The 20,283-nt window shown below is 48.2% G+C and overlaps 1 protein-coding gene across 6 annotated transcripts in view; it reads right to left on the bottom strand.

The window, feature by feature from the left end:
• Positions 1-20,283, bottom strand: part of LOC119953344 — a 33,290-nt gene extending 13,007 nt beyond the window's left edge. For all 6 annotated transcript variants that reach the window (XM_038777526.1, XM_038777529.1, XM_038777528.1 and 3 more), the window contains exons 1-4: positions 18,757-20,283; positions 18,550-18,627; positions 18,421-18,453; positions 8,855-8,938 (exon numbers count right to left, since the gene is read on the bottom strand). In XM_038777526.1, the coding sequence (XP_038633454.1) occupies positions 8,855-8,938; positions 18,421-18,453; positions 18,550-18,627; positions 18,757-18,828 (267 nt within the window). In that variant the 5' untranslated portion in view covers positions 18,829-20,283. The remainder of the gene's footprint in view (positions 1-8,854; positions 8,939-18,420; positions 18,454-18,549; positions 18,628-18,756) is intronic.

Raw genomic sequence — 20,283 nt, forward strand, 5'->3', positions numbered from 1 at the left:
AGTTGAAAGAAGACAGAGAGTGGTAGTTGATGGGAAATGTTCAGAATGGAGTTCAGTTACGAGTGGCGTACCACAAGGATCTGTTCTGGGGCCGTTGCTGTTTGTCATTTTTATAAATGACCTAGAGGAGGGCGCAGAAGGATGGGTGAGTAAATTTGCAGACGACACTAAAGTCGGTGGAGTTGTGGACAGTGCGGAAGGATGTTGCAGGTTACAGAGGGACATAGATAAGCTGCAGAGCTGGGCTGAGAGGTGGCAAATGGAGTTTAATGTGGAGAAGTGTGAGGTGATTCACTTTGGAAAGAATAACAGAAATGCGGAATATTTGGCTAATGGTAAAATTCTTGGTAGTGTGGATGAGCAGAGGGATCTCGGTGTCCATGTACATAGATCCCTGAAAGTTGCCACCCAGGTTGATAGGGTTGTGAAGAAGGCCTATGGTGTGTTGGCCTTTATTGGTAGAGGGATTGAGTTCCGGAGCCATGAGGTCATGTTGCAGTTGTACAAAACTCTAGTACGGCCGCATTTGGAGTATTGCGTACAGTTCTGGTCGCCTCATTATAGGAAGGACGTGGAAGCTTTGGAACGGGTGCAGAGGAGATTTACCAGGATGTTGCCTGGTATGGAGGGAAAATCTTATGAGGAAAGGCTGATGGACTTGAGGTTGTTTTCGTTAGAGAGAAGAAGGTTAAGAGGTGACTTAATAGAGGCATACAAAATGATCAGAGGGTTAGATAGGGTGGACAGCGAGAGCCTTCTCCCGCGGATGGAGGTGGCTAGCACGAGGGGACATAGCCTTAAATTGAGGGGTAATAGATATAGGACAGAGGTCAGAGGTGGGTTTTTTACGCAAAGAGTGGTGAGGCCGTGGAATGCCCTACCTGCAACAGTAGTGAACTCGCCAACATTGAGGGCATTTAAAAATTTATTGGATAAGCATATGGATGATAAGGGCATAGTGTAGGTTAGATGGCCTTTAGATTTTTTTCCATGTCGGTGCAACATCGAGGGCCGAAGGGCCTGTACTGCGCTGTATCGTTCTATGTTCTAGTCAGATATGCCTGCTGTTCTGCACCTCGGTGGGAGAACAGGTCATTTAAATTGTCCAGCATTTCTGTATTGGTTAGCCGGGTGGTTCAATGTAGACCGTACTCACATCTATTCAAATCGGTCTTATCTAAAGTTTAATATTTCCACACGTAATTCAGTGTTTTTGTTTTTATTTTTTTTAATAAACAATTTTATTGAGGTAGTTTTTGGCTTTGTAAACAGTTACAGACATCAACAGAAAGAAAGCAAAAAAGGCAAAAATGTGCAAACATCCACGTACATTCAATACTTCAATCGTAACATACTGCACAAGCCCGCTCCTCTCCCACCGGTACTACCCGCCATTTTGTCCCTCCTACTCTACTCTACCCTCCCCCCACCCCCACTGACGCTCACTCTCCCGCAAAGAAGTCAATAAATGGTTGCCACCGTCGGGCGAACCCCTGTACAGATCCCCTCAAGGCAAACTTAATTTTTTCCATACCCAGGAAACTCGACATGTCCGCAAGCCACAACTCAGTCTTCGGGGGCTTTGAGTCCCTCCACGCCAATAGTATTCGTCGCCGGGCTATCAGGGAAGCAAAGGCCAAAACATTGGCCTCTTTCTCCCCCTGGACTCCCGGGTCTTCCGAAACCGCAAAAATTGCCACCCCTGGACCCATCGCCACCCTTGTTTTTAGCACCCGGGACATGACGCCCGCAAATCCCTCCCAGTACCCCCTAAGCTTAGGGCATGCACAAAACATGTGAACGTGGTTCGCTGGTCCTCCCGCGCCACTAGTGCATTTGTCCTCTATCCCAAAGAATTTGCTAATCTGAGCCACCGTCATGTGGGCCCGGTGAACGACCTTAAATTGAATCAGCCCGAGCCTGGCACATGTTGCGGTCGAATTTACCCTACTCAGGGCCTCTGCCCACAGCTCGTCCTCCGTTTCCCCGCCTAGCTCCTCCTCCCATTTAAGTTCCAGTTACTCCGTCTGGGACCCTTCCTCCCTCATGAGCACCTTATAAATATCAGAGACTCTACCCTCCCCTTCTTCCCCTTTAGAGAATATTCTGTCTTGGATCCCCATTGGCGGGAGGTGTGGGAAAGATGGGACCTGTCTACAGACAAAGTCCCGCAACAGTCGGTACCTAAAATCATTTCCCCTTACCAGCCCAAATTTCTTCTCCAAGCTCCGGAAACTCGCAAAGCTCCCTTCCAGGAACATATCGCCCACCCTTCCCACCCCCGCCCACCGCCATGCTCGAAACCCCCCATCCATACTCCCGGGGGCAAACCGATGGTTGTCGCAGATTGGCGCCCAAACCGACGCCCCCGTCTCCCCTACATGCCTCCTCCACTGGCCCCATATCCGCAGGGTCGCCACCACTACCGGGCTGGTGGTGTACTTGGCCGGCGGCAGCGGTCGAGGAGCCGTGACCAGGGCTGCCAGGCTGGAGCCCCTGCACGAAGCCGCCTCCACCCGCTCCCAGATAGACCCCGTACCCACCATCCACTTCCTTATCATAGCGATGTTGGCCGCCCAGTAATAATTAATCAGACTCAGCAAAGCCAGCCCTCCCTCGCTGTGGTTGCTCTCCAGCATCGCCTTCTTCACCCGCGGAGACTTTCCCGCCCAGACAAAGCTCATGATCAGCCCGTTAACTCTTTTGAAGAAGGACTGTGGGACAAAGATCGGGAGGCACTGAAAAACAAACAGAAATCTAGGGAGGATTGTTATCTTTACAGTCGGCACCCTCCCTGCCAGCGACAGCGGGAGTGCATCCGATCTCCGAAACTCTCCCTTCATTTGCTCCACCACCCTGGCCAAATTTAACTTGTGCAGCCTGCCCCAGTCTCGCGCCACCTGGATTCCCAAATACCGGAAATTTTCCTCAACCAGCCTAAACGGTAGCCCTCTCAATCTGTTCTCCTGGCCCCTTGCCTGTACCACAAACATTTCACTCTTGGCCGTATTTAATTTGTATCCTGAAAACTGGCCGAACTTCCTCAACATTCCCAGTATACTTCCCGTCCCGGCCACTGGGTCCGACACGTACAGGAGCAGGTCGTCTGCATAAAGAGAGACCCTATGTTCTACCCCGCCCCTCACCATCCCCTTCCATCCCTCTGCGGCTCTCAGCGCAATCGCCAGCGGCTCTATGGCCAGTGCAAACAGCAGCGGGGAGAGCGGGCAGCCCTGTCTGGTCCCTCGGTACAGCCTAAAGTACTCCGACACCTCTGTTAGTCCTGACGCTGGCCTTTAGGGCCTGATATAATAATTTGATACAATTCACCAGTCCCTCCCCGAACCCAAACTGTCCGAGCACCTCCCATAGATAGACCCACTCCACCCGGTCAAAGGCCTTCTCGGCGTCCATCGCCACAACTACCTCCACCTCCCGGCCCGCCGGGGGCATCATTATCACATTAAGTAATCTTCTCAGGTTGGCCGCCAGCTGCCTACCTTTCACGAACCCAGTTTGGTCCTCCCCAATCACCTCAAGTACGCAGACCTCCATTCTAACCGCCAGTACCTTTGCCAGGAGCTTGGCGTCAACATTAATCAGGGAGATTGGCCTGTACGACCCGCACGCCTCCGGGTCTTTACCCCGCTTCAATATCAGTGATATAGTGGCTTGCGACATTGTCGGCGGCAGGGTCCCTTTGTCTCTTGCCTTATTGAAAACCCTCGCCAAGACCGGGCCCACCAGCTCAGAGAACTTCCTATAGAACTCTACTGGGTATCCATCCGGCCCTGGGGCTTTCCACGACTGCATGGCCTTTAGGCCCCCCAATACCTCCTCCACTCTAATCGTGGCCCCCAGGTCATCCACTCGCCCCCCACCTACTGTTGGGAATGTTAACCCGTCCAGAAACCTTTTCATCACCTCCGGTTCTTCCGGCGGCTCCGAAGTATACAGCTTGCGATAGAAGTCCCGGAATACCTTATTCAATCCTGCCGGGTCCTCCACTTTGCGCCCCTCCCCATCCATCACTCTACTTATTTCCCTGGCCGTCTCCCTCTTCCTGAGTTGCTGCGCTAACAGTCTGCTCGCCTTTTCCCCATGCTCGTACACCACGCCCCTCGCCTTCCTAAGCTGTTCCACGGCCCTACTCGTGGATAGTGCCCCCAGTTCCGCCTGTAGTCTCTGCCTCTCCCTGAGTAAAACCTCCCCCGGGGACTCCGCGTGCTCTTCATCTATCCAACCCATTTCCCTGACCAATCTATCCATCTCTGCCCTGTCTGCCTTGGCTCTGTGGGCCCCAATTGAAATCAGCTCCCCCCGCACTACTGCCTTTAGCGCCTCCCACACGGTCGCCGCTGAGACCTCCCCCGTGTCATTCACCTGCAAGTAATTTTGCATACACCTCCGAAGCCTCTCACAGATCCCCTCCTCCGACAGCAGCCCCACGTCTAGCCTCCATTGCGGGCGTTGGTAGTTCGCCCCCCCCGATCTGCAGGTCTACCCAGGGGCATGGTCTGAGATAGTAATTGCCGAATATTCCGTGTACTTTACCTCCCCTGTACAATCCCTGCTTAGTACAAAGAAATCTATCCTAGAATATACTTTATGGACGTGCAAGTAAAACGAGTAGCCCCTCCCTGTTGGCTGTCTGGCTCTCCAGGGGTCCACTGCCCCCATTTGCTCCATAAACCCTTTCAGCTCCCTTGCCATTGCTGGGAGTCTACCCGTTCTGGGACACGACCGATCCAAAGCTGGGTCAAGGACCATGTCAAAGTTTCCCCCATTATTAGCCTGCGAGAGTCCAGGTCCGGGATCTTCCCCAGCACTCTTTTAATGAAGTCCACGCCATCCCAGTTCGGGGCATATATATTCACCAGCACCACTCTTCTCCCCTCCAGTCTGCCCTGTACCATCAGGTATCTGCCCCCCCCTGTCTGCGTCTATGCCCTCCGCTTCAAATTGCATCCGCTTGTTGATCATGATTGCCACCCCCCTGGTCTTTGAGTCCAAGTCCGAGTGGAAGACCTGGCTAATCCAGCCCTTCCTTAGCCTGGCCTGACACTTTCAGATGTGTCTCCTGCAACATAATTACGTCCGCCCTCAGAGCCCGCAAGTGCGCGAACACCTGCGCCCTCTTAACCGGCCCATTCAGTCCACTGATGTTCCAGGTGATCAGCCTGGTCGGGGGGCATAACCCACCACCCCCCACCATGCTGGTCAGCCATAGCCTTTCTCGGGCCGGACCCCGGCCCGTGCGTCGCGCCATTCCTGGCCCGCCTGTTGGCTGCCTCCACCCTCGACCTCCTTTCCAGTGCCTATTTCAAGTCCCTCCCACGTCAGCAGAACAACCCCCCCCCCCCCCCCCCCCCCCCCCCCCCCGGACAACATCCCCCGATACCCCCACCCCTGCCATCCACTGGCTGTGATCTCCCTCCCCCCCCCACCTGACTCCCTTGACTAGCCAATCTGCTAGCCCGGTGACTCATCACTCCGGCGCCGTCCTGTCTCATTCCTATTGTTTCCCCGTCCTCCTCCCCACTCCCCGGCACCCCATCCCCCTCTCCAACCCACTGGAGCAAACTCACTGGCACAGGAAGGCATGGACATCAACAAAGCAAAAAACCCCCAACCCACGTCCTTGGCCCCCCTTGCTGATGGCCCCCCCTTCGTTACCGTGCCGGCTCCAGTGTCCTCCGCGAGCCGCACAAAAATAAAAATCCGTCCGAAAAGGAAAAAACAGAAAAAAGAGGAAAAAACAAAAACATAAGAGAAAAAAACCCCCACAAAAACAAACCAATGTCCATGAACAAAGCAAAGAGTCCCAAATGTTCCGCTTGGCACCTTTGACCCAGCAAACCGTTGAACAGCAGTCCAGGCCCATTCGGCGTACCTTCCCACGGTAGTCCTCGGGCCCTAATTCGCACCCATGGGGCCTCTTTTCGGGACCAGCCTCTGATCCCTCGCAAAGTCCATTGCTTCTTCAGGCTCGGAGAAGTAGTGGTGTTGACCCTGGTGCGTGACCCATAGCCGGGCTGGGAACAGCAGACCAAACTTCACGTGCTTCTTGAACAGCACCTCCTTGACATTCTTAAAGGCTGCTCGCCGCCGAGCCACCTCCTGGCTTAGGTCCTGATAAATGCCGAGGACACTGTTCCACGTGCTGCTCCTGGCGCTCTTTGTCCACTGCAGCACCCGCTCCTTGTCCACGAACCTGTGGAACCTAATCACCATCGGGCGGGGGGGGGGTCCGCCCGGCCGCCCCTGCCTCGCCTGCACCCTGTATGTCCCCTCCAGCTCCGGCGGTCGCGGAAAGGCTTCGGCTCCCATCAGCTGCTTCAGCAGGTCTGCTACAAACGCTGCGGCATCAGCTCCCTCAGCCCCCTCCGGGAGGCCGACCATCCTCAGGTTGTTCCTGCGGGCTCTATTCTCCAGCTCCTCCACTCTGTCTAGCAGTCTTCTCTGCTGCTCCTTCAGCCCGTCAGCTTCTAGCATCGCAACTGTCTGCGCATTCGCCTACTCCTCCACCACCTCTCCCAGCTCCTTAACTTTAACATCTTGTGCATCCAGCCTCTGGTTCAGCTGATCCACTGCCTTCTGGATTGGGTCCAAGCTGTCCCGCTTAGGTGCTTCAAAACTGGATTTCATTACCTGGAGCATGTTATCCAGGGCCTGCTGGATTGCTGAGTCCAGGGTCCGTGTGTCCACCATCTTAGATTCCAGGTAAGTTTCTTCAGCTCCTTGTCTCTGTCTCTTTTTCTCTCTCTTCTTTTGCCTCCTGGACTCCCGCTGTTCCATGTGCCGCAGCCCGCTCCTCCGCACTTTCACCGCCGCCTTCCTTCAGCTCCGTGGTCGTGCTATCGCGGGGAATCAGCCCCTAAACGCCCGCCGGAGTGAGAGCCCGCCGAATGTGCGGCTCACTCAGACATCGCTGCCACTGGAAGTCTTGTTTTTGTTATTATGAGACCAAGTAGGAATGTTCTGTGTGACAAATTTTAACAGTGTAATTGTAATCTTGTGCCAAGTTTTCTTTTGTTAATGAATGTTTAAATTTAATATTTTAAATCTCCAGAAGTGTTACTGGAATTTGTGGTATCCGACTTGAGTAGATCTTCTCATCGTAAAACACAAATAGGAAATAGTGATGCCTTGCCAAGTTTTGTTTTGGAATTTAGTTTGCATGGCACTTACCACCCGCTGGATCAAAGCACCAACCTTCTTCATCACCCCATCAACATATTCTTCCATTCCTTTCTCCCTTGTGTGTTTATCTAGCCTCCTTTAAATCTATCTATTCTATTTACCACACATACTCCCTATGGTAGTGACACCTTGGAGTTATGCAAAACAAAGGAATAGATAAAGCCACTTCAATGCTTTGAAAGTTTGCTTACAAATAAAAATTAATCGTAACGTGCAAGGAACTGAGCTCTTGCATTCACTGAAACAATAATAACTTCTATAGCACCTTGAGCATAGGTAAATCGACAACAAGCCACACACTGAAATATAAGACAGATGATCACAGGGAAGTAGGCTTTAAAGAGTGTCTTAAAAGGAGGAGGAAGGTGGTGGGTAGAGAAGTTTCGGCAGAAAATGTCAGAGGTTAGGACCTTGGAGCTGAAAGTCCTGCCAAAGATAGCAGTGATTAAAGCCAGGGATGCTCAAGAGGCCGGCGTCACAGGAGTGCAAAGAGTGCAGAGGGTTGTCGGCTGGAGGAGTTGAGGCCATGGAGGGATTTGAAACCAAAAGCAAAACAGTTGAAGCAAAGCTTCGGATCTTTCAAAAATCACCATTTTCCTAAACATTTTAAAAATGTTCGAATCCCGGCCCTGGGTCACTGTCCGTGTGGAGTTTGCACATTCTCCCCTTGTCTGCGTGGGTTTCACCCCCACAACCCAAAGATGTGCAGGGTAGGTGGATTGGCCACGCTAAATTGCCTCTTAGTTGGAAAAAAAAGAATTGGGTACTCTAAATTTATATTTTAAAAAATTATACTGGAATAATGGCCAGCTAATTTATCACCCCACCCTTCTACCGTCCCACACTGTACCAAACACACACAAGGGGGAGGGGCAAAATAATAGGAATCAAAATTAAATGAAAGATGAATGTGCTTGCTTCTGATGTCAAGGTTGTTGCAGCAAGCTGTCTTCCCAGGATGCTTAGGGATTAAAGCTACGGGTTTGTGGCTAAAGACCATCTTCTGGCAGGAGCATTCAGCCAGGACTCTCAGATAATAGGGTTTCCTCTGGAGAGGCACTTTCACTTTTATTAACCTGGGCCTTCAAGAGCCCCAGGCCTGTTTAATTCTTTCTTGTTTTCAACTCCATCAAAATGACCAACAGCTTTACTGAGATAAGAACAGAGTCCATTAAGATGTGCCAGCACTTATTTCCCTTGAATCTGATCTGAAATATAAACAGCTCTTTGCAACATGCCTTGCCAGAGGTCAGAAGTCAATCCTCAGTTTACCAGCCACTCGAATTAACGGTGAAGTCCATCTTAAAGGCATAGGCACATTAATTGTCCATGTATAAAAATTGAAATAGCAGAAGAGAAAGTAAAAAACAAGGGACAAACAGGGATTGACAGGAGGATCCTTACACTCATGAATGAAATTCCTCAACTGATTGCTTTAATAGCCAATTGCTTCAACAGGAGAAGATATTTTATGAGTGTTTTTATTTTAGTGAACTAAAATGTAAAGGTCACAGAGGCAAACTCGACAGTTGAGAACATGGAAACCTTTGTTTAAGCCATTGGCTGTGAAATATAATCAGCAAGGAGTGCATAAGTGCAATAACCAAATCTAATCTCCACAGACATTGGCTGAACTTGCTGTCTTACTTACCAGCAATTTCCTTTTCCCGCTTTTCATGACTATTTCAAATGGATACTCGTGGTTCGTGGCTTTGATTTCTCTCACTGATTGAACCTGTCATTGGATAAATTCTGAGATTAGTGCATTTTAGTGCAATTATATTTATTTGCAGTTTTTCCTTCTTCTCCTGAAGGCCTCAACTCTTGCTGCAATACAACCCCAAAAGAATTGGTCACAGGGCAGCACGGTAGCCTAGTGGTTAGCACAGCTGCCTCACGGCGCTCAGGTCCCAGGTTTGATCCCGGCTCTGGGTCACTGTCTGTGTGGAGTTTGCACATTCTCCCCGTGTCTGCATGGGTTTCGCCCCCACAACCCAAAAAAATGTGCAGAGTAGGTGGATTGGCCACACTAAATTGCCCCCTTAATTGGAAAAACTAATTGGGTAATCTAAATTTATAAAAAAAAAGAATTGGTCACCACCTTACTAAAGCAGCCATTTTTTATGTCAAGTCTAGCCAACAGGCTTAAGCAACTGGTGTACATTTGAATACAAACCAAAAGGAGCAGTTGAATTTGATTCCAATTTCCAACTCGCCCTAAAGTAGAAACCATGAAAATGCACTCTCTACTCCGCATGCCATTCCAGAGTTGAGCACATAATCCAGGCTAACGCAGCAGTGAGAGCTGAGACAGCATTGCTCCATCATCTTTCAGATGTGGTGGGCAGCACGGTGGCACAGTGGTTAGCATTGCTGCCTACGGCGCTGAGGACCTGGGTTCGAATCCCGGCCCTGGGTCACTGTCCGTGCGGAGTTTGCACGTTCTCCCCTTGTCTGCGTGGGTTTCACCCCCACAACCCAAAGATGTGCAGGATAGCCGGACTGGCCACGCTAAATTGCCCCTTAATTAGAAAAAATAATTGGGTACTCTAAATTTATAAAAAAAAATCTTTCAGATGTGGTTTTATACGGGGGCATCAGCTTCTCACTCAAGTTGATGTAAAAGATACTATTGATCTTTGCAGAGGCGTTGGCTAGATCTCCCAGATATCCTGGCCAAATTTATCACTCAACCATAAGTCATTAAAACAGATGATCCTGCCATTCATCCCATTTGTGGGACCTTGCTGTGCACAAGTTGGCTGCCATGCACCTACATTATCTGAGTGACTACATTTTAAAACCGTCACAGACTTTGGGAAGTTCAGAGGTCACGAAAGTCTCTTTAGAAATGTTAAATTCTTCTTTTTGTCTTTCTAGTTTCGGATTCCAGCTTATATTCCAATTTTGGGAAACTAACATTCAATATATTAATCGTTTGATGGGCGGCACAGTGGCGCAGTGGACCCGGGTTACTGTCCGTTCTCTCCGTGCCTGCATGGGTCTCACCCCCACAACCCAAAAAGATGCGCAGGGTAGGTGAATTGGCCAAGCTAAAATTGCCCCTTAATTGGAAAAAAAATAATTGGATACTCTAAATTTATAAAGAAATAAAATATTAACCGTTTGAGTCCTTCAATGAGATTAGTTTGTAGCTCACTTCAGGTATCCATTGTGAATGCAAACGATCCAAACTTAAATGACAGCACCTAACTCATTGCTGTATTACACACATTCTACACACTAGTTAATCTTTATAGATTGTAACAGTCCCAGGTATCTGTTATTCTTTTTTAGACCACCTAACTCTCTCAATTCGATTCTAGCCCACAAGTCACTCCTGGTATCAGTTATTCTATATTTAAAAAAATCTTTGAACCTCTCAATCAGTTCCAGCTAATAACTCATTCATTGAACATACACTGCAGAAGGAGGCCATTCGGCCCATTGAGTCTACACCGACCCACTTAAGCCCTCACTTCCACCCTATCCCCGTAACCCAATAAACCCTCCTAACCTTTTGGACACTAAGGGCAATTTAGCATGGCCAATGCGCCTAACCTGGACATCTTTGGACAGTGGGAGGAAACCGGAGCACCCGGAGGAAACCCACGCAGACACGGGGAGAACGTGCAGACTCCGCACAGACAGTGACCCGGCAGGGAATCGAACCTGGGACCTTGGTGCTGTGAAGCCACAGTGCTAGCCACTTGTGCTACCCGCTATCCAATAGATTCCATGGTATCTATTAGCTACGAGCCATATAAAGTGCTCAGATAGATTCCAGCCTGTAACTCACTTCTGAACTATAACATATGCAGCTTAGAAGGAACCCTTCCAGCCATTGTGTCAATTAGTCCCCTGTTCATTCTCCATAGCCTTGAAAATTTTTCATTCTCAAATATTGAAAATAGTTATTGAATTTGACTTCACCGCCCTTTCAGACAGTTTATTCCTGATCATGCAAGCAGTTTCTCTCTATTTGTTCCAACAAAGCTATATTGCCTCTCACAAATACTTTGGACAACCTGACTGAAGCGTGGTTCCCAGATTTGGACACAATAGCTGAGCTCTAACCAGTCATACATAAAGGGTCAGCGTTACTTCCTTGCTTTTGTACTCTATGCCTCTTTTTATAAAGCTTGCGTGCATTTTTAAACAGGTTTATCAGCTCGTCCTGCCAACTTCAAAGGTGTGTATGTGTCACCCCCCAGATCTCTCTGACCTGCACACCCTTGAAAACTTTACTGCCTCTCATTGTTCCTGCACCTTCATAACCCTTTGAATCCCACGATTAGATTCCGGATTTTAGCCCCACTGCAATCTAGTGACATTCTCTGTAATCTGCAATCCTTCTTTGTGAAAGGGAAAATACCCTTTAGTGAATCATCGACTAAAATATTCACATTTATACAGTTCAGTAAATCACTTGATCCTAGTAGGGATATACTTACATTACCGTCAGGTGATTCTTGCATGAACTTTCTGAAGAACTTATCCAGTAGCTTCTATTTTTAGTTCCGAGTGCTGAGTTTATTTTACAGTCTCTCTGATACAGGTAACAATTTGTTTAGAGGTTAGATTTTAAAAGTAGGGCTGGATTAGCTCAGTTGGCTAGATAGCTGACGTTGACATTGCTGCCTTGAGTGAGACATGGGTGGTAGGAGACGGCCAGCTTATAGAACATGTTGGCAGGTGTACCTTGTTCTGGAAAGGCAACCCAGAAGCAGAACGCTGTCTCTACGGGGTCGGCTTCGCTGTAAAAGAGTCCGTCGGACGTCTCAACGAACTCCCGTGCCGGGGGGAGGGGGAGACACGACGACATACTCCCCGTGTTTGCGTGGGATTCGCCCCCACAATCCAAAGATGTGCAGGTTAGGTGGATTGGCCACGCTAAATTGCCCCTTAATTGGAAAAAATTAATCGGGTACTTGAAATTTATATTTAAAAAAAGGCATTGTACTCCAGCCTCGACCAATCGCTGTCCCACATCCCAAAGGGAGACAAGCGGATTCTTCTCAGCGACTTCAATGCCAGTGTCAGGAAGGACGCATACCTTTGGAAAGACGTGTTAGACAGGGAAGGCGAGGGGAAAACAAATGCCAACGGAGTCTTCCTCCTGATAAAATGTTTAGAACATGACCATGTCATCATACAAAGCCTGTTCTGCCAGAGGGACAAGCAAAGGGCCTCATGGTAACACCCTCGCTCCAAGCACCGGCACCGACTGGACTACATCATCATCCGGGCAAGGGACCGCAAAGATGTCAGCATCACGACCACGACCGACCGGAACGGACGACTGTTGGACTGACCACCAACTAATCCGCTCTATCATCTCCATCACCCTGGTCCCAAACCAAAAGAGACAGACGAAACTCTGTCGCAGAAGATTCAATATCACTGGACTCAAAGACCCCGAGAAGAAAGAGCTGCTCAGTCAGCACCTCACAGCTGACCTGGCGACGAGAACGTGCTAGAGCTGCAGGACACTCACAGCGCCTGGTCCACCTTAAAAGCCACCATAGTCAGCACCCGCGGGGAGATGCTCTGGCTCTCAACCAGAAAACACCAAGACTAGTTTGACGTGAACGATGTGGAGATCCAGGATCTTCTTGAGCACAAGTGCAAGCCAATCCTGAACTGGCAACTACACCAAAGCTCGAGTGAGAGGAAAAAAGACTGCAGGCAACTGAAGTCTGGGGTGCAGCAAAGAACCACGACCTAAGTAACAGATGGTGGGTAGAAAGAGCGCAGGAGACTCAGCAACTTGCCGACAACCACGATGTGCGGGACTCCTTCAGTGCTAATCAAAGGCAGAGAGGCAGTCAACACCCACTGGAGAGAAAACTCTGAGGACCTCCTCAACTCAGACACGGCCTTCGCGCAAGCGCCCTTGACACCATCCCGCAACCTGCTACCCGCCATCGTCTCAGTGCAAGCCCAGCTCACCACGAGGTGGAAAAGGCCATCCGACAGCTGAAGAACAACAAGGCCTCTGGTGCAGATGGAATCCCCGCAATAGTACTAAAATGCAGCCGAGATGCACTCTTGACAAGAATCCACAACTGCATCAACCTTGTCTGGAAGGGAGCGAGCATGCTGGATGATCTCAGAGATGTCTTAATTGTGACCACCTTCAAGAAAGGAGACAGGTCCAACTGCGGAAATTACAGAGGGACTGACCTGCTCTCCGCCACGTGAAAGGTCATCATAAGAATCTTCTTCAACTGCCTATTCCCAGTCGTTGAAGAGGTCCTCCCATCAAGAGGCTCAATGGACAAGATCTTCAGCAGGTGACAAATCCAGGAAAAGTGCAGGGAGCAGTAGCAACCTCTGTCGATGGCCTTCTTCAATCTCTCAAAGGCCCTCGAACCGTGAGGGATTGTGGAACATCCTCCTCACATTCGGCTGCCCTCAGAAATTCGGCATAATTCTCCACAATAACATGCAAGCCGTGATTCTCACCAATGGAATCACTACAGACCCAATAGGTGTGCAAACTGGAGTCAAGCAGGGCTGCGTCATCGTACCAACGATCTTCTCCATATTCCTTGCAGCAACACTACATCCCATCACCCTGAAGCTTCCCGCTGGAATGGGGCTAACCTACCAGACAAGCGGGAAACTGTTCAACCTCATGCCTCCAGGCCAGAGCTAACACCACCACAACCTCTGTCATCAAGCTGCAGTACACAGATGCCGCCAGGGTGTGCGCACATTCTGAGACCGAGCTACAAAATATCATTGACGCATTCACCAAGGCATATGAGTGATTGGGCCTCAGAGTAAACACCTGGAAAACAAAGATTCTCTACCAGCCTGCTCCTGCCACACAAAACTGTCCTCCAACAATCAGGATCCATGGTGAGCCCCTGACAATGTGGATCATTTCCCATACCTCGGAAGCCTCCTCACGGTATGATCAGACATCGATGATATCCGTTTATTAGCGTTTATTAACAGGGGGCTTGAGTTTAAGAGCCGCGTAGACCACATTTGGAGTATTGTGTGCAGTTCTGGTCACCTCATTATAGGAAGGATGTGGAAGCATTGGAAAGGGTGCAAAGGAGATTTACCAGGATGCTGCCTTGTTTGCAGGATAGGTCTTATTTTTTTTTTTTTTTTTTTATAAATTCAGTGTACCCAATCATTTTTCCAATTAAGGGGCAATTTAGAGTGGCCAATCCACCTAGCTTGCACCTTTTTGGGTTGTGAGGGCGAAACCCACGCAAACACGGGGAGAATGTGCAAACTCCACACGGACAGTGACCCAGAGCCGGGATCGAACCTGGGACCTCGGCGCCGTGAGGCAGCAGTGCTACTCACTGCGCCACCGTGCTGCCCTCAGGATAGGTCTTATGAGGAAAGGGTGAGGGAGCTAGGGCTTTTCTCTTTGGAGCGGAGGAGGAGAGCCGACTTAATAGAGGTTTATAAGATGATGAGGGGAATAGAGTGGACGTTCAGAGACTATTTTCTCGGGTGGATGTAGCTGTTACAAGGGGGCATAACTATAAGATTCAGGGTGGGAGATATAGGAGGGATATCCGAGGTAGGATCTTTACTCAGAGAGTGGTTAGGGTGTGGAATGGACTGCCTGCTGTGATAGTGGAGTCAAACACATTAGGAACTTTCAAGCGGTTACTGGATAGGCACATGGAGCACACCAGAATGACAGGGAGTGGGATAGCTTGATCGGTTTCAGACAATGCTCGGCACAACATCGAGGGCCGAAGGGCCTGTTCTGTGGTGTACTGTTCTATGTTCTATATCCAGCAGACACTCCAATGCACCAGTGTCACCTTTGGACAACTGAGGAAGAGTGTTCGAAGACCAAGACCTCAAATCCAGCACCAGGCTCATGGTGTACAGAGCAGCCGTAGTCTCCGCCCTCCTGTCTGCATCAGAAACATCGACAATGCACAACAGACACCTCAAATCTTTGGCGAGATATCACCATTGCTGCCTCCACAAAACCCTGCAGCTCCACTGGAAATGAAATGAAAATCGCTTATTGTCACAAGTAGGCTTCTAATGAAGTTACTGTGAAAAGCCCCGAGTCGTCACATTCCGGCGCCTGTTTGGGGAAGCTGGTACGGGAGGCAGGCTAGGCGTACCAATGTGAGCATCCTTGCCCAGGCCAATATCCCCATATCGAGGCACTGGTCACACTTGACTAGCTCGATGGGTGGGCAACATTGCCCGCATGCCCAACACAAGACTTATGGAACAAGTGCTCTACTCCGAGCTCCGCAATGACAAGTGATCGTTGGGGGGGGCAGAGGATACACTACAAAGACACTCTGAAAGCCTCCCTAAATAAATGTAACACCCCATCGACACGTGGGAATTGCTTGCCTTAGAACCCACAAGCTGGAGAAAAAGTATCTGCGAAGGCGCCAATCACCGAGTTTCACAGGGTGGAGCACGGGGAGGCCAAGCATAAATAGCAGAAAGAGAGCGCAGAATCCAGAGTGTCCCACCCACCCACCTCATCAAAACACCACCTGTCAAACCGGTGACAGAGTCTGTGGAATCAGGATCGGACTGTTCAGCAACCACAGAACCCACCCCCCGGAGTGGAAGCAAGTCACCCGCGACCCTGATGGACTGTCCAAAAAAAAGGAGGGATGCAGAACAAGGCCAGCAGCGCGGGTTCAATTCCTGCTCCGGCTGAAGTTATTCATGAAGGCCCTGCCTTCCCAACCTTGCCCCTTGTCTGAGGTGTGCTGAGCCTCAGGTTAAATCACCACCAGTCAGCTCTCCCCCTCAAAGGGGAAAGCAGCCTGTGGTCATTTGAGACGATGGCCACTTTACTTACTTGCTGCAAACAGGACATGGTCAAAATGGATGAGAAAGTCACATGGTCCTGTCACCTTAAAAAGTAGATAAATGGATTGGATAGAAATATCGTTCTTCTGCTGGTGAGGAAGTTTCGGGCAAGGGGACATAATTTTAAAAACCAGAGCCAAGTCATTTGGAAGAGAATTTAGGAAACACAAGCGTGGAAATTCACTCCCACAAAGAATAATAGATGCTGTCTCGATCAATAATTCCAGATCTGAAATCAATAGATCAAACGGGACTATAAAAGGAGAGAGAAACAAAGTTAATGTTTTGAGTCCGTACGACTCAAGAGGAGTCATACAGACTCTAAATGTTAACTCAGTTTCTCTCTCCACAGATGTTGCCAGATCTGGTGTGATTTTCCAGCATTTTCTGTTCTTATTTCAGAGTTAAGACACCATAAGGATATGGAACCTGTGTGAGTATGTGGAGCTACAATACAGATTAGTCATTATCTTGTTGAACTGCAGGAGAGGCTCAAGAGGCCAGATGACCCATGTTCCTAACTGTTACAGAACAAGTTGTTCAAGGACTAAGAGCAGCTTGAGTAACATCTTCACCCAAAATACACAAAGAGCAAAGGAAAATGATACTTCAGTATTTTCTGATATCCTTTTTCCATGTATTGCTGATCTATCTAGATTGCACCTGTGCTATGAGTCATTCAGTGACTGGCAGATGCGCTGGAGACCTGTTCTTTGGGTGTCAATGTTTCTGCTTGAATCATGTGTGAAATTGCCTCAGGGTAGTTTACTCTCTAAATTTCCCACACTTGGTGCCAGTGACAAATCTCTTTTCTAAAGTACTTTCCCACAATGGCTATGACATCAAAAACAGCTCCTCCCATTCTCTCTACAAAGCACAAAATATCTATAACTCCTTTCATGACCTCGGGATGTCCTGAAACACTTCACAGCCAATTAAGTATTTTTGCAACGTAGTCAATGATGTAATGTAGGAAATGCAGCAGTTAATTTGTGCGCAGCAAATACTTGCAAGGGACTATGGGCAGCACAAGTGTAATTCGACAAACATATCTTTGGCAACTTCAGGACATCCTGTTACAGCAAAGCGCAAAGTTTCACCTGTGGGTTTCTAGCCCCTCCAGTTGTGTGGTGTCCAAACAACTCTACTTGGGTAAATAATCCTACGGTTTAGAAAACAGAGGAAGACTTTTAAAGCTTTAGTGCACTCTGCAATGCTGGAGCGCGGAGAAGACTGGATTGAAGATTTCCCCTCATGAAAACAATCCCGCCATGCTTCACATGCTGAAATTAAATGCCACACTCGTCTCAGAGGAGCCCTGATGGCGCCCATTAGCATTCATGTCAAGAGGGCTAGAATACAAGACCAGGGATGTACTTCTGAGGCCGTATACAGCTCTGGTCAGACCCCATTTGGAGTATTGTGAGCAGTTTTGGACCCTGTATCTAAGGAAGGATGTGCTGGCCTTGGAAAGGGTCCAGAGGAGGTTCACAAGAATGATCCCCGGAATGAAGAACTTGTCGTATGAGGAACGGTTGAGGATTCTGGGTCTGTACTCGTTGGAGTTTAGAAGGACGAGGGGGGGGGGGGGGGGGGGGGGGGGGGTGTCTTATTGAAACTTACAGGATACTGCAAGGCCTGGATAGAGTGTACGTGGAGAGGATGTTCCAACTTGTAGGAAAAACTAGAACCAGAGGACACCATCTCAGACTAAAGGGACGATCTTTTAAAACAGAGATGAGGAGGAACTTCTTCAGCCAGAGGGTGGTAAATCTGTGGAACTCTTTGCCGCAGAAGGCTGCAGAGGCCAAATCACTGAGTGTGTTTAAGACAGAGATAGATAGGTTCTTGATTAATAAGGGGATCAGGGGTTATGGAGAGAAGGCAGGAGAATGGGGATGAGAAAATATCACCACGATTGAATGGCGGAGCAGACTCGATGGGCCGAGTGGCCTAATTCTGCTCCTATGTCTTATGGTCTTATTATTTAAAAAGCCAAAGGTAGATGTAGCTCTCCTAAGGCAGAGAAACAGACCGAGTTTCTTTTGACAATGGCTAAAATTGGGAAATCAGTGCATGGGGAACTTCAAGACTAAGCTGCTCCTACCATTCTGTGGCAGAATTTGTTGAGAAACCAGCTAATCATGACACACAGCAACACCAAGACACTTTGGGGGTAGAAATGTATCTTGTGAGGTGACGTAAGACATGTGAAATTGGATCACTGCTCATTGTACGCAGTGCATGCAGTTCCTTTGCAGTTCATACTGCCTATGAAGGGCGATAATCTAACATCACCCGCTCTGCATTACCCAAACACAACTTTCTACCCCTGGTCATAATACACTCCTTATTTTCATTAGAGACATTCTAAACATGACTCACCGTGTAGATGTAGTATTGACCCCGGAGGTGACACTATGAAAAAATAAAAATGAGTGTTATTTTGGGCGTACAGTGAGCTAGGAAATTATGCCACAGCAGTAGATGGGCTTTTTTTAAAGGAATACTTACTGCCGCACAATCCTTTTCGGTGTAGAAAAACAAGGTGGTATTTTGGAGCCTAAACCAGTATTTTGACCAAGCAAACTTCTGCAATGGAAAAGAAAGAGAAATTACAGTCATTCACTTTAGAATACTGCATTCGTCCAGTTTTCTTCCACCTTACTTATAAATGGACTTACAAAAACAGGAAAAGTAATTGAAAAGAAAACGGCTTACCATTTTATCTTTTCGCTTTTTCAAATATCCTTCAAAAACCAGGTCTTTGACATTCTCCTCAGAAGCCATCATAACGAGTGTTTAGCTTGTTGTTGAATCGCTGGCTAACAAATATTTACCGCTGGTGAGACTGCAATCTGGAGTTGAAGTTCCTCTCTTCTCGACACTTCTGCTTTTCTTACAAAGGATCAGCTTTTTTGTGACCTAGTACAGGTGTATGGTGTGATAGCACCACCCCCAATAGAACTAGACAATCAAGGTTAGCTTGCCAAAACACTTCCTTGTACTTTGCTACAGGCATCATTTCAAAAACATTTAACCCTTTACATGTAAAATGCTACAGCTGCGCACTTTCAAACATACAATATTCTGTTCCAATCTTTTCGGATTAGGTGCCATATTGCACTGTTATTGGTCTCTGACATAATTCACCTTGGACAAAATGTTGCAGCCTTTCACCTCGTGGAAGGAAAAATAAATACAACTGTTATTCTCTTGCTAGCTGCAGAATAACATTCTGACTAGATTAATGTTTTGCGCCCAAGAACCATGCTCTACAAGACCTCTTGAGTATTTTGGGTGAAAACTTACATTGGTCAATCCACAGGGATATTGTGAACTCAGGCTAAGGTCAAAGTCACAAACACTGGTGCATAACACATTGAATAAAGTTAACTTTGGAACCATTAAGGACGTACTGGGAGGGCTAAGCAGGAAGACCGAATACTGAATGAAAACTGGAAATATTCCAGGGCTGTTTTAAGTTGCACAGATCATATCACAATGAAGCTGGTTCATGTTTTGATACTTAATAAACAACCAGATTATTATCAATACCCAAGTTCCGCTACACATCTGTGGGGAGAAACAGACTAGACTTTGTTTCTTCCTTGCATTCAGGGGATGGGAGAAACCAATCATTCCAAGACCTCCCAGCAGGTGCTGTCCAGAGGGGTCAGTAGAAGCTCTTAAGTGCCTGCCTATCCTCTTGGCCAGTGAAAGATGAATAGCAGATATGATTGGGATGGGAAGAAGTGAATTACAAAGAAATGGAAAAAGGTAGCTTTAAAGGAAGTGCAAAGGAATTATACCTCCATAGGAAAAGGGAACATAATTACAACTATGGGTTACAGAAGTTAAAAATAAACATGAAATTTAGGAGTTATTTTATAAGCCAAAAGGTAATGAGGTCCAATAATCAAAGGTTTGAGAATAACAAAGCAATAGAAAGCCAAGAGGGTGGGGCATGGTTTTACCTGGGGAGCAGTTACAATTGAAGATTACATCAACCACTTATAACGTTCAGAAATGACATTTGGAGAGTCCATGACTGTGTTAATGGTTTCTTGAAAGATAATAAGGTCACAAACAGGAGAGTGGTACTAGGTTTGGGGGTTGATCCAACAGGTTGCTTTCATAGAATTTACAGTGGAGAAATAGGCCATTCAGCCCATCGAGTCTGCACCGGCCATTGGAAAGAGCACCCTACCCAAGCTCACACATCCACCCTGTCCCCGTAACTCAGCA

Source organism: Scyliorhinus canicula, chromosome 18 (assembly GCF_902713615.1).
Source record: "Scyliorhinus canicula chromosome 18, sScyCan1.1, whole genome shotgun sequence".
Taxonomy (NCBI): Eukaryota; Metazoa; Chordata; class Chondrichthyes; order Carcharhiniformes; family Scyliorhinidae; genus Scyliorhinus; species Scyliorhinus canicula.